This window comes from Mesoplodon densirostris, chromosome 1, assembly GCF_025265405.1.
Source record: "Mesoplodon densirostris isolate mMesDen1 chromosome 1, mMesDen1 primary haplotype, whole genome shotgun sequence".
In the NCBI taxonomy this organism is placed as follows: Eukaryota; Metazoa; Chordata; class Mammalia; order Artiodactyla; family Ziphiidae; genus Mesoplodon; species Mesoplodon densirostris.
In genome coordinates this window covers 176381302-176397475 of record NC_082661.1, presented here as the reverse complement: position 1 = coordinate 176397475, position 16174 = coordinate 176381302, and the positions used below count along the sequence as shown (strand labels likewise).

Genomic DNA, 16174 nt, shown 5'->3' with positions numbered 1-16174 from the left:
GCCCGAGAGTATACTTTCTGGATCCTGTGTATACCACCTCTTTAAATTGAAATGCACATACCCTTTGACTCAATAATTCTATTTATAGGAATTTATCCTACAGATATAATACCCATGTAGCCAAAGAAGTACATACATATTGTTCCCAACTTAAGATGAGTTGACGTATGATTTCTTGATTTTGTGATGGTGCAAAAGTGATACATATTCAGTAGCAACTGTACTTTGAATTTTGATTTTTTTTCCCTTGGCTGGCGATATGCAGTATGATACTCTCTCGGGATGCTGGGCAGTGGCAGCAAGCTGCGGCCACACAATCATGAGGGTAAACAACCAATATACTTAAAACCATACAACCATTGCTTTTCACTTTCAGTAGAGTATACAATAAATTACATGAGATATTCAACACTTTATTATAAAATAGTTTTTGTGTTAGATAATTCTGCTTAGCTGTAGGCTAATGTAAGTGTTCTGAGCACATTTAAGGTGGGCTCCGCTAAGCTATAATGTTCAATAGGTTAGGCCTATTAAATGCATTCTTGACATGATATTTTCATAAGTTCACTGGGCTGTAACCCAATACGTAAGTTGAGAAATATCTATAGAAGGGTATTAATTGCAGTATTGATTATAAAAGCAAAGTTTAGTTGATCAGTAACTGTCTAGTTATATTATGGTATATCCAATGGAATACTCTGCAGTTACTTTTTAAAAGAGGCAGATTTATATATATTGATAGGGATCATGGACAAGATACATTGACAGAAGAGTGAGGTGCAGTACAGTGTATAATGTAACTATCTCTCTGGACCTATGTGTTTGTTTCTGAGAATGGGGACTGGGGGACAGAGATGTAGGAGACTTATTTTTCACTACATACATATATTTTCTTCTATACAATTTGAATTTTTATCATATGACTATGTTATCTCCTCTAAAAAGAAATATAAATTGAAATACATTTAATGTTAATCAGCCTCCTCTGCCACTTAATGCCAGGCTAGCTCTTCCTTGGGAAAGGAGAAGCAAAGGGAGTCTGGCTGCCCTGCTTAAATCTCTTAGCATCCTTCTTACCTGCCTACAGTTTCCTATTTCATTCTTGAGCACTTTGTTGCCCTAGGAGTAACTTTCACTGTAAAGGTACTTATCTCCACCCAAGCCAGTTCCAGAATTTGCTTTGTCTTAGTTTATAATACATCTGTCATAGATAAGCACATCCATCAGCCAAATTTTCTTCCCCCAGAAATCTGGGGCTACTGGCACTCATTGCCAGAGAAGAGACAGACTTGCCTAACTGGAAGTTTCTGGGTTATAGATATACTGTCTCCAGAAGAGTCTCAGAGTAGTTTCCTGTGCTGTTGGGCTTCCCTCTTTTTCCTTTACAGCCAATTACCAAATGTTTATTTGGATTAGTAAAAGCATACTAATTTTAATAATCTATGTAGACTATTTCCCTAATGAATCATTGCCTCAAATAATTATGCAGCATAATCACAGTTATATGTGAATTGTTAAATGTGTCAAGTTAATATTAATCTAAATGTTATCCAGTTACAACAAAAAGAGTATTTTTGTGTGCTTAATTGTCATAGGTTGCTTGTTGCTCAATTTAAAATGCCCATCTATTTAAAGCTTAAAAAAGTACAATGATTCTGTCTTCTTTTTCTTGTTCTATTTTTTTGGCAGAGTCGGGGCGGGTAGGATGGGATGGGTGTAAAAAGGGAAATGCAGAGTCTCCTCTGCTGAAAACTCCCGTAGTTCAGAAGCCTATTTAATACCTGTGCTATATATGCGGGGAGGAAGGGGGTGGTGGTGGGGAGGAGCATAAATCATACTCCTAAGCAGCCAAAAGACAGTGGTGAACACCCAGTGAAGAATAACCATGAAGTCTTTCCTTCTTGCTTCTGTTACAGGGAAGAGGGGTTTCATGGAAAGAAATCAGAAGCAGCTACAGAGAAACAGAAATTAGGGTACCCACCCATTGCTCCATTTTACTGCATGAAAGAGGATGTCCTTGCTTATGTGTTTGACGATGTGTGGAGCAAGGTCCTAAGCTGTATGGAGCAGCTGACACGTAGTCACTGGGAGGGATTTGCTTCTGGTAAGCCTCTTTGTGAAAACAATATAAAAAAATAATTGTTTATGCGTTCCAAACCATAACCAGTCTATTAAATTGTATGTTCATTGGTACAAAAGAATCATATTTGTATTTCTTATAGAAACTAACAGATATTTGGAAAGTATCTGGGAATGAGTGGATGAGTAACAAGGCCTACTCTATGATGACTAGATAGATTGTGCTTTCTCTTTGAATATAATTATTTGTGAGAAAAAACATGTGCAAATACATTTAAAAAACTGCTTTATTGAAGAATTGATATACAATAAACCAATCATATTTCAAGTGTATTATCTGATAAGTTGACCTAGTATACAGCCATGAAACCATGAGACAATCAATATAGTGAACATATCCATTACCCTCAAAGTTAATAACCTTGTAATCCCTCCCTCCTGCCCCTGCCTGACCCACCATCCCCAAATGACAACTTATCTGCTTAAATGATATCATGTAGTATTTACTCTTCTTTTGTCGGCTTCTTTCCCTCAGTGCGATCATTTTGACAGTCATCCATGTCACTGTGTGTGTCAATAATTTATTCCTTTTATTGTTGAGTTGTATTCCATTGTTCCACTTGTTTATCCATTTATCTGTTGATGGACATTTGGATTGTTTTCATTTTTGGACTATTAATGCTGTTATGAACACTAGTGTACAAGAATTTTGACATATATTTCCTTTTCTCTTGGGTAGATTTCTACAAGTGAAATCGTTGAATTATATGGTTAAATGTATAGTTAACTTAAGAATTGTCTGTATTGATTTTCTATGTTGCACAAAAATTATCACAAACTTAGCAGCTTCAAACAACACACATTTATTATCTCACAGATTTGTGGGTCAGAAGTCCAGGAACAGCCAGCTAGTCGCTTACTTAAGATCACACAAGGCTACAATCAAGGTGTTGGCTAAAGCTGGGTTCTCATGTAGAGGCTCAATTAGGAAAGGATCCACTTCCCCTTTTGTGTGTTTTTGGAAGCATCCAGTTTCTTGTAGCTGTAGCAGTCATGGCAGCTTATTTCTCCAAAGCCAGCAAGAAAGACTGAGAGCTCATCTGCTAGCAAGACAGAAACTTATATAACATAATCATGGGGGTGACATCCCATCACTTTTACCATCATCTTTTGATCTAAAGCAAGTCACAGGTCCTGCCCATGCTCAAAGGGAGGGGTTTACACGAAGGTGTGAACATCAAGAGCTGAGAATCATGGCAGGGGGTGGGGGGTGCACCTTGGAATTTGTCCACTAGTCTTCCCACTGGCCCTTAGTGATTCATGTGCTCCCACAGGCAAAGTACATTCAACTCCCTTCAAAGAGAATCCAAGAGAATCATCTATTACAGCATCAGCTCCAAAGACTTTGAATCAGGTCCTGGTATGAATGAAGTTCCTGGATGTAATACAGGAAGTGAAATTACTGGGGCACAATTCCTTTCCATCTATAAACCTATGAAACTAAAGCTTATATACACAGGTATATAAACATCTTAACTATATAATCCAGCCATTCTACTCCTAGAGACAAGTTATTTGACCCCAACACACCCAACATACAATAGTGGGCCAGGAAAAAGATAAGCATTATAGACACTCCAGTTAAAAGGTTGGGGTCGGGGAGGGAAGAGTGAAAAAGGGTCCACAGCAATTCTGAAATCCAGCTGTGAAAATACTGGGAGTTCCTTCATTAAGTTTTAAGGCCTGGAAATAATCCTCTCAGCTTTCTGCTCTACCCTCTGAGCTCTTGGTTTTGCCCTCTGAGTCATCCTTCCTTTTTCATGAAACATAGCACATGTTTGTAGCTAAGTAATTTTATTAGGCTGCTTCCTGCCAGTAGAATTTTGGGGGTCTGATAGCCTTCCTTTATTTAGAATCTTTTGCCATCTAGAGAGATTGAGAATTTTCAAAATCATCAAGTCCTGGTTTCTTTATGTTTAATAGTTTTTCCCTCAATTTATCTCTCTCATCTCGTGTTTGATTATAAACAGCAAGAAAAAAAATCAGGCCTCACCTTTAACACTTTGACTGGAAATCTCCTTAGCTATACAACCAAGATCATCACTTAAAAGTTCTGCTTTCCACATGACCAGAGGAGACCATTTCACTAAGCTCTCTGCCACAAAATAACAAGCATCTCCCTACTTCCAGTTTCTAATAACATGTTCCTCATTTCCTCCTGAGCCCTCCCCTACAGCTTCCTCCAAATCCAGATTCCTCCTAAGTCTGTTCAAGGTAATTTATGTCTTCTCTATCATGCTTCTCAAAGTTCTTCTAGTTTCCACCCATGAACAATCAAAAATGAAATTAAGGAAACAACTCATTTATAATAGCATCAAAAAGAATAAAATACTTAGGAATAAACTGAACCAAGGAAGTGTAAGACGTGTACACTGAATACTACAAAATATTATTGAAAGAAAATAGAGAAGACCTAAAGAAATAGAAAGACACCCTCTGTTTATGGATTGGAAGACTAAATATTGTTAAGATGGCAATACTCCCTAAATACATCTACAGGTTGAGTACAACCTTATCATAATTCTAACTGCCTTTTTTGTAGAAATTATCCTGAAATTTATACAGAAATGCAAGGTATCCTGAATATCCAAAACAATATTGAAAAAGAACAAGTTTGGAGGATTCATACTTCTTGGTTTTAAAACATAATACAAAGCTACAGTAATCAAAACAGTGTGGTACTGGCATAAGAACACATACTGATCAATGGAATAGAATCAAAAGTCCAGAAATAAATCCACACATCTATGGCCAACTGATTTCCAACAAGGGTGCCAAGACCATTCAATGGGGGAAGAATAGTCTCTTTAAGAAATGGTACTGGCAGGGAATATAGCCAATATTTTATAATAACCATAAATGGGGTATAACCTTTTAAAATCGTGAATCACTATGTTGTACACCTGAAACTTACAGAATATTGTAAATCAACTATATGTCAATCAAAAAAATTCACATAGGAAAAAAAAAAAGAAATTGTGCTGGCACAACTGGATAGCCACATGGTAAAGAATGAAGTTAGACCCTTACTTCACACCATATACAAAATATCAACTTGAAGTGGATTGAAGGTACACATTTAAGAGCTAAAACTATAAAACTTAGAAGAAAACATTGGAGTAAATCTTCATGAACTTGGATTTGGCAGTGGATTCTGAGATATGACACCAAGACCACAAACAACAAAAGAAAAAATAAACTGGACTTCATCAAAATAAAAAACTTTAGGGTGTATCAAAGGACATTATCAAGAAACTGAAAAGACAGCCTACAGAATGGGAGGAAATATACATAAATCATACACCTGATAAGAATCTAGTACTCACAGTCTATAAAGATCTACAACTCAAAAACAAAAGAAAAAACAACCCAATTTAAAAATGGGCAAATAGGGCTTCCCTGGTGGCACAGTTAAGGATCCACCTACCAAAGCAGGGGACACCGGTTCGAGCCCCAGTCCAGGAAGATCCCAGACGCCGCAGCGCAACTAAGCCCATGCGCCACAACAGCCTGCGCTCTAGAGCCCGCGAGCCACAGCTACTGAAGCCCGCACACCTAGAGCCCGTGCTCCGCAACAAGGGAAGCCACCACAATGAGAAGCCCACACACCGCAACAAAGAGTAGCCCCCGCTTGTCGCAACTAGAGAAAGCCTGTGCGCAGCAACGAAGACCCAACGCAGCCAAAAATAAATAAATTTATTTTTTTAATGGGCAAATAACTCAAACAGACATTTCTCCAAAGAAGATATACAAATAGCCAATAAGTACATGAAAAGATGTTCAACATCATTATTCATTAGGGAAATCAAATCAAAACCAAAACCACAATGAGACACCACTTCAAACCCACTAGGATGGCTGTATTTAAAAAAAAAAAAAAGAAAAGGACAATAACAAGTGTTCATGAGGTTGTGAAACTGGAGCCCTCATAAATTGCTGGTGGGAATGTAAAGTGGTGCAGCCACTGTGGAAACAGTTTGGCAGTTCCTCAAAAAGTTAAACATAATATTACTACATGACCTAGCAATTTCACTCAAAGTTATATAATCCAGAGGAGTGAAATATATCCACACAAAACCCTGGCATGAATGTTCATAGCAGCATTAGTCATAATAGTCAAAAAGTGGAACCAGGACTTCCCTGGTGGCGCAGTGGTTAAGAATCTGCCTGCCAATGCAGGGGACACGGGTTTGAGCCCTGGTCTGGGAAGATCCCATGTGCCACAGAGCAACTAAGCCCAGGCACCACAACTACTGAGCCTGAGCTTTAGAGCCTGCAAGCCACAACTACTGAGCCCACAAGCCACAACTACTGAAGCCCGTGTACCTAGAGCCTGTGCTCCACGACAAGAGAAGCCACCGCAATGAGAAGCCTGTGCACTGCAACGAATAGCCCTGCTCACCACAACTAGAGAAAGCCCACACACAGCAATGAAGACCCAACGCAGCCAAAAATAAATAAGTAAATAAATTTATTTTTTTAAAAAAGTGGAACCAACCTAAACATCCATCAACTGATGAATGGATAAACAAAATTTGGTATATCCATGTGTTATGGACTGAACTGTGTCCCCCTCAAAATCCATATGTGGAAGCCCTAACCCCCAATGTGACTAGGCTTGGAGATAAGGCCTTTAGGGAGGTAATTAAGGTTAAATGAGTCAGAAGGGTGGGACCCTAATCCTATAGGGTTGGTATCCTTGTAAGAAGAGGAAGAGACATCACAGCTCTCTGTTTCTGTGTGTGTGAAGAGAAGTCAGGCAAGGACAGAGGGAAAAGGCAGCTGCCTAGGAGCCAGGAAGAGAGGTCACACTGTAAACCAACCCTGACAGCACCTTGATCATGGACTTCTAGCCTCCAGAACTGTGAGAAAATAAATTTCTGTTGTTTAAGCCATCCAGTCTGTCCTATTTTATGGCAGCTTGAGTAACTAATACATCATGCAATGGAGTATTACTCATACATTAAAAGGAATTAAGGGACTTCCCTGGTGGCACAGTGGTTAAGAATCTGCCTGCCAATGCAGGAGACATAGGTTCGATCCCTGGTCTGGGAATATCCCACATGCCACGGAGCAACTAAGCCCGTGCGCCACAACTACTGAGCCTGCGCTCTAGAGCCCTTGAGCCACAGCTACTGAAGCCCACGTGCCACAACTACTGAAGCCCGTGTGCCTAGAGCCCCTGCTCTGCAACGAGAAGCCACCGCAATGAGAAGCCTGCACACCATAACGAAGACTAGCCCCCGCTCACCACAACTAGAGAAAGCCCGCGAAAGCAACGAAGACCCAATGCAGCCAAAAATAAATAATTATTTTTTTAAAAAGGAATTAAGTAATGATGCATCTTAAAACATGGGTGAACCTTGAAAATATTATGTTAAACGAAAGAAGACATACATAAAGGGCCACATACTGTATGATTCCATTAAGGTGAAATTTCCAGAACAGGCAGGTCCATAGAGAAAGTAGTTTAATGATTGCCAGGGGATGGAGGAAGAGGTGCATTGGGAGGTATGGGGTTTCTTTTTGGAGTGATGGAAATTTTCTGAAATGAGATAGTGGTGGTGGTTGCAGAAAATCATGAATATACTAAAAACCACTTAATCGTATACTGTAAAATGGTTAAAAATGGTGACTCATGTTATGTAAATTTTATCTCATTAAAATTTTTTTTAATTCTTGCAACCTGAGAGATGTCCTCTAAAATTTCTTGTATCTGAGTCTGTTGGTGAGAAATGCTTTCTTTTGATATATGAAAATTTCCTTATTTTTCTTTCATTTCTGCAAGATAGTTGTGTGGTGTATTGAATTTTAGGTGGACACTTTTTCTCTTGGTACTTTATTTTTTTTAACATTCAGTGTATCTTGTTTATTTATTTTAAAAAAATCTTATCTTATATTGGAGTATAGTTGGTTAACAATGTTGTGTTAGTTTCAGGTGTACAGCAAAGTGATTCAGTTATACATATACATGTATCTACTTTTTTTCAAATTCTTTTCCCATTTAGGTTATTACAGAGTATTGAGCAGAGCTCCCTGTGCTATACAGTAGGTCCTTGTTGGTTACCTATTTTATTTTATTGGAGTATAGTTGCTTTACAACATTGTGTTAGTTTCTACTGTACATACAGCAAAGTGAATCAGCTATACATATACATATATCCCCTCTTTTGGATTTCCTTCTTCATACTTTAAAGATGTTGTCCACCGTCTTCTCACTTGCACAAGAAATCTGATGTCATCCTTTTCTTTGTTCCTGTGTTCATGTATTTTTTCTTTGGCTGCGTTTAAGATTTTTCTCATTTTCACTGGTTTTGAGCAATTTGATTATGATGTGCCTTGATGTAATTTTCTTCATGTTACTTCTGCATGGAGTTTGTTGAGCTTCTTGGACCTGTGGGTTTATTGTCTTCATTGTTTGGAAAGTTTTCAGCCATTATTTCTTCAGATATTTTTTCTGCCGCCCACCATCCCTTAGGACACCAGTTACTCATATATATTAGTCCATTTGCTTACTGATCCCTCAAATGTGATGCTTTAATTAAAGAATTTTCTTCTCTGTGTATTTCAATTTGGATGTTTCCTATTGTGCCTTCAAGTTCATTAATATTTTCTTTTACAGTGGTGAATCTGCTGTTAAGCTCATCCAGTGTATTTTTCTACTCACTGTTTTCTACGAAGTATGATTTGGGTGAATTTTATATCTTCCATGTCTCTTTTTGAAAAAGTGGGATAACTCAAACGTGTGTGAATTCTGGGTTGGTTTCAATGATTGATATTCTTCTTATTGTGAGTTGTATTTTCCTGCATGGTATTCTCTGGGTGCCAGACATGGTGAATTTTATCTTATTGGGAGTTGATTTTTTTTTCATTTGTATGTATCTTCTTTGGTTTTTCCTGGGATGCACTTAAGTTACTTGGAAAAAATTTGATCTCTTCTGGTCTTGCTTTTATGATTTGTCATAGACAGGTCATTCAGTCCAACTAATTATCCCCCAGATACTGAGGCAAGATTGTCCTAAGTACTCTGCCCAATGCCCCATTAACTATGAGTTTTTCTAGTATGACTGGAAGAACCAGGCACTATTCCCTCTAATTCAGTTGGTTCTTTTTCCTAGCCTCAGGTGGTTTTTTCTCATACATGCAGTGATCAATACTCCTTTGAGTACTCAAAGGACACCCCACACTCTACAGATATCCTGGGTTCCCTTTCTGTGCATTTTTCTTCTCTGATACTCCTCCTATGAACCCTAGCAGTCTTGGTCTCTCTGGACTTTCAAATCAGGGAGTCCACCAGGATCTGCCTTTGTTCTCCCTCTTTGTGTCATGTCTTGTAAACTCTTTCAAAGCAGTTGCAAAGCTAGCATCATTTGTTTACTATCTCATGGTTCACTGTCTTTCATTACCTGATGCCCAGTGTCTTAAAAGCCATTGTTTCACGGATTTATTGGTTGTTTTAAGCAGGAGGGTAAAGCCAGTCCCTGTTGCTCCATCTTGGCTGGAAGCACAAGTCCGGGAAATACATTAAAAAAAACACTTCTATTAAAGTGTATGTAGGGGAGAGACTTGCCTGGTGGTCCAGAGGGTAAGATTCTGTGCTCTCAATGCAGGGGGCCCAGGTTCGATCCCTGGTCAGGGAACTAGAACCCGCATACATGCCGCAACTAAGAGTCCACATGCCACAACCAACAAGTCCGCATGTTGCAACTAAGATCCCACGTGCCACAACTAAGACCTGGTACAGCCAAAATAAATTACAAAAATATATTTAAAAAATATAAAGCATATCTATATAGAAAACTGCAAAATAAATTTACATCAAGCTTAATTTTTTTTTTTTTTTTTTTTTTTTTTTTTTGCAGTACGCGGGCCTCTCACTGTTGTGGCCTCTCCCATTGTGGAGCACAGGCTCCGGACGTGTAGGGTCAGCGGCCATGGCTCACGGGCCTAGCCGCTCCACGGCATGTGGGATCTTCCCGAACCGGGGCACAAACCCGTGTCCCCTGCATTGTCAGGCGGATTCTTAACCACTGCGCCACCAGGGAAGCCCCCCTTGATTAATTTTTAAAAACTGAGTCAACTTGTATGACCAATGCTCATATCAAGAACAGAACATTACCAACACTTCAGAAGCCCCTTTCATGTTACTAAACTCCTACCCCCCAAAAGTAAACCTATCCTGAGTTACAGCACCACAGATTAGTTTTGCCTGTTTTAAAACTTTTAAGAATGGATTCATATAGTAATGTGCCCTCTGCATTTGGCTTCTTAAACTCAACATTATGTTTGTTAGATTCAACTGTTTTGAGTGTAACAGTAGTTCATTTTCATTGTTATATAGTATTTTATTGTATGAATATATCACTTTCTACTGTTGATGAACATTTAGGTAGTTTCCAGTTTATGTCTGCCGGCATACAGTGCTGTTATAAACATTCTTGTATATGTCTTTTGGTGAACATATGTAGTGGGTACATAACAGTGGCACTGCTAGGTCATAGGATATGCTATTCTCACTTCAGTGGATACTGCCAAATTTTTTTCCAAAGTGGATGCATCTATTTACACTCTCTCAAGTATTGTATGAGCATTCCAGTTGTTCCATGTTTGCCACAGTTGATACTGTCCATGTGAGTTTTTTTTCTTTTTAAAGCCACTCTGTTGTATGCATGTTAAGTTCCCTTTTAAAGCTGGTATTGGAGAAGAGTAGGTATAAGACCCTTTTCAAAACAAACTGCTTTATATTATGTGAGGTTAAGTTTTGGGAGATACAGGACAGATGATAAAGTCCAGAGACATATCCAAACCCCAATAATAATAAATCCTGGTAATAAAGGAATTACTTCAGTTTTCAGTATCAACCACTGAAAGTTTTCAGAGAAAACTTTCATTTCGCCTTTCACAATTTACCAGTGTTAGGCCATGAATTAATATCCTTTTAGTTTATTTTTCCATGCATCCATAAATTTAGGTTATTTCATTGTATAACTATTGTGATTTTGAAACTTAAAGTTTGAAAAAGACAATGATCTTATAATGGAGCTGGAGGGTCTCTGACTGGTTTAGTGGGTTGATTGACCTAAAATAGGGACCAGTAAACTTTGTGTATAAAGAGCCAGATGGTAAATGTTTTAGTCTTTGCCAGCCATCCAGTCTCTGTTGCAACTACTCAACTCTGCCCTTGAAAGCAGCCATAAACAATATGTATATGAGTGGATGTGGCTGCGTATACTACTATATACTCAGTATACATCTTCCCCAAGGACATATATAAGAATGTCCATGACAGCACTATATACTGGAAAACATAAACTGGAAACTGCCCAAACATCCCTCAACAGCAGAACGTGATATATTCATATGATGGAGTACTATACAGTAACGAGAATAAGCAAACTACTCTTACAGCTTTATTTACAAAAACTGGCAGTGGTAATGGGCATGAGGTTTCACTAGTTGTGTGTGGCTATTTAAATTTTAATTAATTACAATTAGGTAAAATTTAAATTGTTCTCAATCATACCAGCCAAATTTTTTTTTACTTAAGTATAATTGATTTACAATGTTGTGTTAATTTCTGCTGTACAGCAGTGATTCAGTTATACACATATGTACATTTTTTTAAATATTCTTTTCCATTGTGATTTATCATAGGATATTGAATATAGCTCTCTGTGCTATACAGTAGGACCTTGTTGTTTATCCATTCTATATATAAAAGCTTACATCTGCTCACCCCAACCTCCCACTCCATCCCTCCCCCAGCCCCCTCCCCCCTGGTGACCACCAGTCTGTTCTCTATGTCCATGATTCTGTTTCACAGATAGGTTCATTTGTGTCACATTTTTAGATTCCACGAATAAGTGATATCATATGGTATTTGTCTTTCTCTTTCTGACTTACTTCACTTAGTATGATAATCTCTAGTTGCACCCGTGTTGCTGCAAATGGCATTATTTCATTCTTTTTTACAAAGGAGTAGTATTCCGTTGTATATATAATATATACCACGTTTTCTTTATCCATTCATCTGTTAATGGACATTTTGGTTGTTTCCGTGTCTTGGCTATTGTGAATAGTGCCGCTATGAACATAGGGGCATCTTTTTTTTTTTTTTTTTTTTGCGGTATATGGGCCTCTCACCGTTGTGGCCTCTCCCGTTGCGGAGCACAGGCTCCGGACGCACAGGCCCAACGGCCACGGCTCACGGGCCCAGCCGCTCCGCGGCATGTGGGATTTTCCCAGACCGGGGCACGAACCCGTGTCCCCTGCATCGGCAGGCGGACTCTCAACCACTGCGCCACCAGGGAAGCCCCAGGGGCATCTTTTTGAATTATAGTTTTGTCCAGATATATGCCCAGGAGTGGGACTGCTGGATCATATGGTAATTCTATTTTTAGTTTTCTGGGGAAACTTCATACTGTTTTCCAGTGGCCGCACCAACTTACATTCCCACCGACAGTGTAGGAGGGTTCTCTTTTCTCCACATCCTCTCCAGCATTTGTTATTTGTAGTATTTTTTAAAAAAATAAATTTATTTTATTTTATTTATTTTTGGCTGTGTTGGGTCTTTGTTGCTGCACGCAGGCTTTCTCTACTTGTGGCAAGCAGGGGCTACTCTTCATTGTGGTGTGCAGGCTTCTCATTGCAGTGGCTTCTGTTGTTGCAGAGCACAGGCTCTAGGTGCACGGGCTTCAGTAGTTGTGGCATGTGGGCTCAGTAGTTGTGGTGCACGGGCTCTAGAGCACAGGCTCAGTAGTTGTGGTGCATGGGCTTAGTTGCTCCGCATGGGATCTTCCAGAACAGCGCTCAAACCCATGTCCCCTGCATTGGCAGGCAGATTCTTACCCACTGCACCACCAGGGAAGCCCCCTGTAGACTTTTCAATGATGGCCATTCTGACTGGTGTGAAGTGGTACCTCACTGCAGTTTTGATTTGCATTTCTCTAATAATTAGCAGTGTTGAGCATCTTTTCACGTGCCTATTGGCCATCTGTATGTGTTCTTTGGTAAATGTCTGTTTAGGTCTTCTGCCCATTTTTGGATAGGGTTTTTTTTGTTGTTGAGTTGTATGAGCTGTTTGTATATTTTGGAAATTAAGCCCTTGTTGGTTGCATCATTTGCAAATATTTTCTCCCATTCTGTAGGTTGTCTTTTCGTTTTGTTTATGGTTTCCTTTGCTGTGCAAAAGCTTGTAAGTTTGATTAGGTCCCACACTAGCCAGATTTTACATGCTCTATAGCCACATGTGGCTAGAGGCTACTATACTGGACAGTGCATATGTAGAACATTTCCTTCAATCTCCAAATGTTCTATTAGACAGCTTTGCTCTAGTAATCTTTGCTTTTCCTTCTGCCAGGTACAAATAGGAATCACCAGCCTGGGAAAGTTTAAAATAAATTCATGGTTTAAAGGGTTTTTTTGAACTGTGCAGGTGGTATGAAATTGGGCTGCAAAGCTGTGAAGCCTAGCTTGAGATTATGAATTCTCAGGGGAGATTTTTTTTCACAGTACTGTTGTTGTGGGTCTGAAGATATTCACGGATAATAGATTCTATTCCTTTGCTCAGATGATGACAGTAATGTTGCAATCACCAGACCAGCTTCAGAAAGCCCCTGTGTGCTGAATGCACCACAACCTTCGGTCTTACCTCTAGTGCCACAGTCTAAGGTGCTGTCCATCACCTCAAATCCGGTAAGTTGCACAGGGGAATGTATTCGAGAACCTAGGACTGTTCTTGTAGACGAAGTTTGCTCAGTTATTTGCCTTAATTGTATCACTATGACTCTTTTTCAGTAAAGTTATATGTTTATCACAGTAATCCAGTGACTCTTTGCAAAGATAAGTTTAATTTCAGTTAAAAAATTAATAGCAGCAAATGCACTCATGTCAATGAATTGTACATGTGAAAATGGTTAACACAGCAATATTATGCTATGTATATTCTACCACAATTAAAAAAAATTAATCTGTTAAAAAATTAATAGCAAATTAGAGTTGATAAGTAATTCTCAGTCAGCTCTTTTGAAAAGGCATCTATAAGCTGTGCAATCTAGACTCAACTATATGGTCAGCTTAAGTCTGCTTTGGGAAAAATGAAAAATATGATGAAAAGAGGGACCAATATCAGATCTTCTATGGCCTTAACATTCTGTCCTTTGAATTTTTTGACTTCTTCCCTCTTTTTTCTCTTATCTCAGACTACCTGGTTTTTGTTTTATTTTTAATATTTGAATCTGCTGACATTTTTGCTTTTTGGATGTTTACTAATCATAACCAGATGTAAAAGGCAAATCAAAGGGAGGAGAAAATGGTTTCAAATAAGTCTGTAGACAAGCATATAAAAAATGGCCATTTCTTGCATAAGGTTGATAAGCCTGGTGTCATCCATGTGTAATGATTTATGTAATCTCAGTTCCTACATGATAGCTTCCCAGTGTTACTTGTAGCAAAAAAAGTGTGGGAGCAGGGGAGGTATAAAAAGAAAAAGGATTCTCATCCCTGGCCCATGCTCATCGAGCCTGGGTTTAGTACCACATCTAATATTTGCTTTGTTGGTGTACTGGCCAGATATTGTGCAGCTATATTTTAAAAAGGGTTATTTAAAAGTAAACTCAGCTTGTGCATCACTATACTGTACACACCTGTAAATTATATAATATGTACATCAACTCTACTTCAATAAAAAAAAGTAATTAAAAATAAGCTCAGTAAGGCCCATACCTTATCACATTGGAGGATGACCCAGGTAATAATCTAATATTCCTATGATGGTAATAAAGTACTTCTACATGTTGAACTGGCCTGGTTATGACCTAGGTAGCCTAAGCCCTGAAAAGTTAACGTACACGGTTCTGGTTGTTAATGACCAAAGGAAGGAGAACCAATAATCCAAACATTCTTAAGAGAAAGTAGGAGGAAAATGCATACTGTGGCAGAGAAGGAGCTGGCCAGAAAGGGCACTTAACTGAATACCTGAGAGAGAAAATATACAGGACACTAAGGTGGCAGTGGCAGTCCAGGTAAGATTAAATCCTGCTAACATTAGAATACAATTAACTCCTTCTAATAAAGTCTTCAGAATTTACGTTATTGAGAGCTGACTGCTCCAGGTGTAGTGAAGGAGAAAGCATTAGTTTGTGCAGAGCATAGGATTATGTGATGGTAAACGAGATAAGAGTTTACCCTTATTCTCCCCATTTTTGTTCCATATTTTGTTTTCTAGTATAATGTAAATAATAATGATAATAAAGGTCCTCTCTCCCCTATGAGAGTGGCTATTAATTGCTTTCATCTAAGTTGACCAGGCTTCCCCATTTAGAAATGGAGAGGAAAGCACTCTGATCCTGTCATCTTGACAGTGGACTTGGGGCTCCAGCTGGGGTACTGGCCAAGATTTACAAAAGTTAAGGCATAGGAGAAAAAAGTATAAATGACCTAATTTGGAAATACTAACTTCTGGCAAAGTTGGGAAACCAAGCTGCTATCTTCACCAACCAATAATGAGTAATACCTTCTTTTGATATGTAGATGAGTCTCTGTCAAGCAGCAAGTGGTCATCAGCCAAATGTGAATGGTCTCTTGGTTCATGGGATGCCTCTACAGCCAAGAAATCTCTCCCTAATGGACAAGCTCCTGTAAGAAGTATACAATTTTAAGACTATAGAGTTTAAGTAGATCACTGAGAAATAAAAGGAAAGCAAAGTCAGTCAATCAACACTGCATGTACTGAGTAAGTACATGTACTGAGTAAGTACCAAGCAACCAGAAACATCTGGGGAGTAAAAACATATAAGGAAAATGGTCTCCACCTTCAAGGAGCTGATAAAATAACTGGTGAGAAGGCACAAAGGTAAAAAGAGACCTAACCATACAGGGCATTCCTGTGACTGAGTGTGAAGTTTGTGTACTCATTGTGAGCACTACGGCAGTCCCAAAGAAGGGAAGCATTTTGGTGGGTAAGTGTAGGTTTTGAACATATCCTTGGAAGATGGAAGTTTGGATAAGCAGAGAAGAGCAGCAAGGCTATTCTAGG

The 16174-nt window shown here is 38.8% G+C and overlaps 1 protein-coding gene across 3 annotated transcripts in view; it reads left to right on the top strand.

The window, feature by feature from the left end:
- FAM149B1 (family with sequence similarity 149 member B1) overlaps window positions 1-16174 on the top strand; it is a 48091-nt gene that overhangs the window by 22929 nt on the left and 8988 nt on the right. For all 3 annotated transcript variants that reach the window (XM_060112189.1, XM_060112179.1, XM_060112170.1), the window contains 3 exons: window positions 1917-2104; window positions 13709-13833; window positions 15670-15776. In XM_060112189.1, coding sequence (XP_059968172.1) covers window positions 1917-2104; window positions 13709-13833; window positions 15670-15776 — 420 coding nt within the window. The remainder of the gene's footprint in view (window positions 1-1916; window positions 2105-13708; window positions 13834-15669; window positions 15777-16174) is intronic.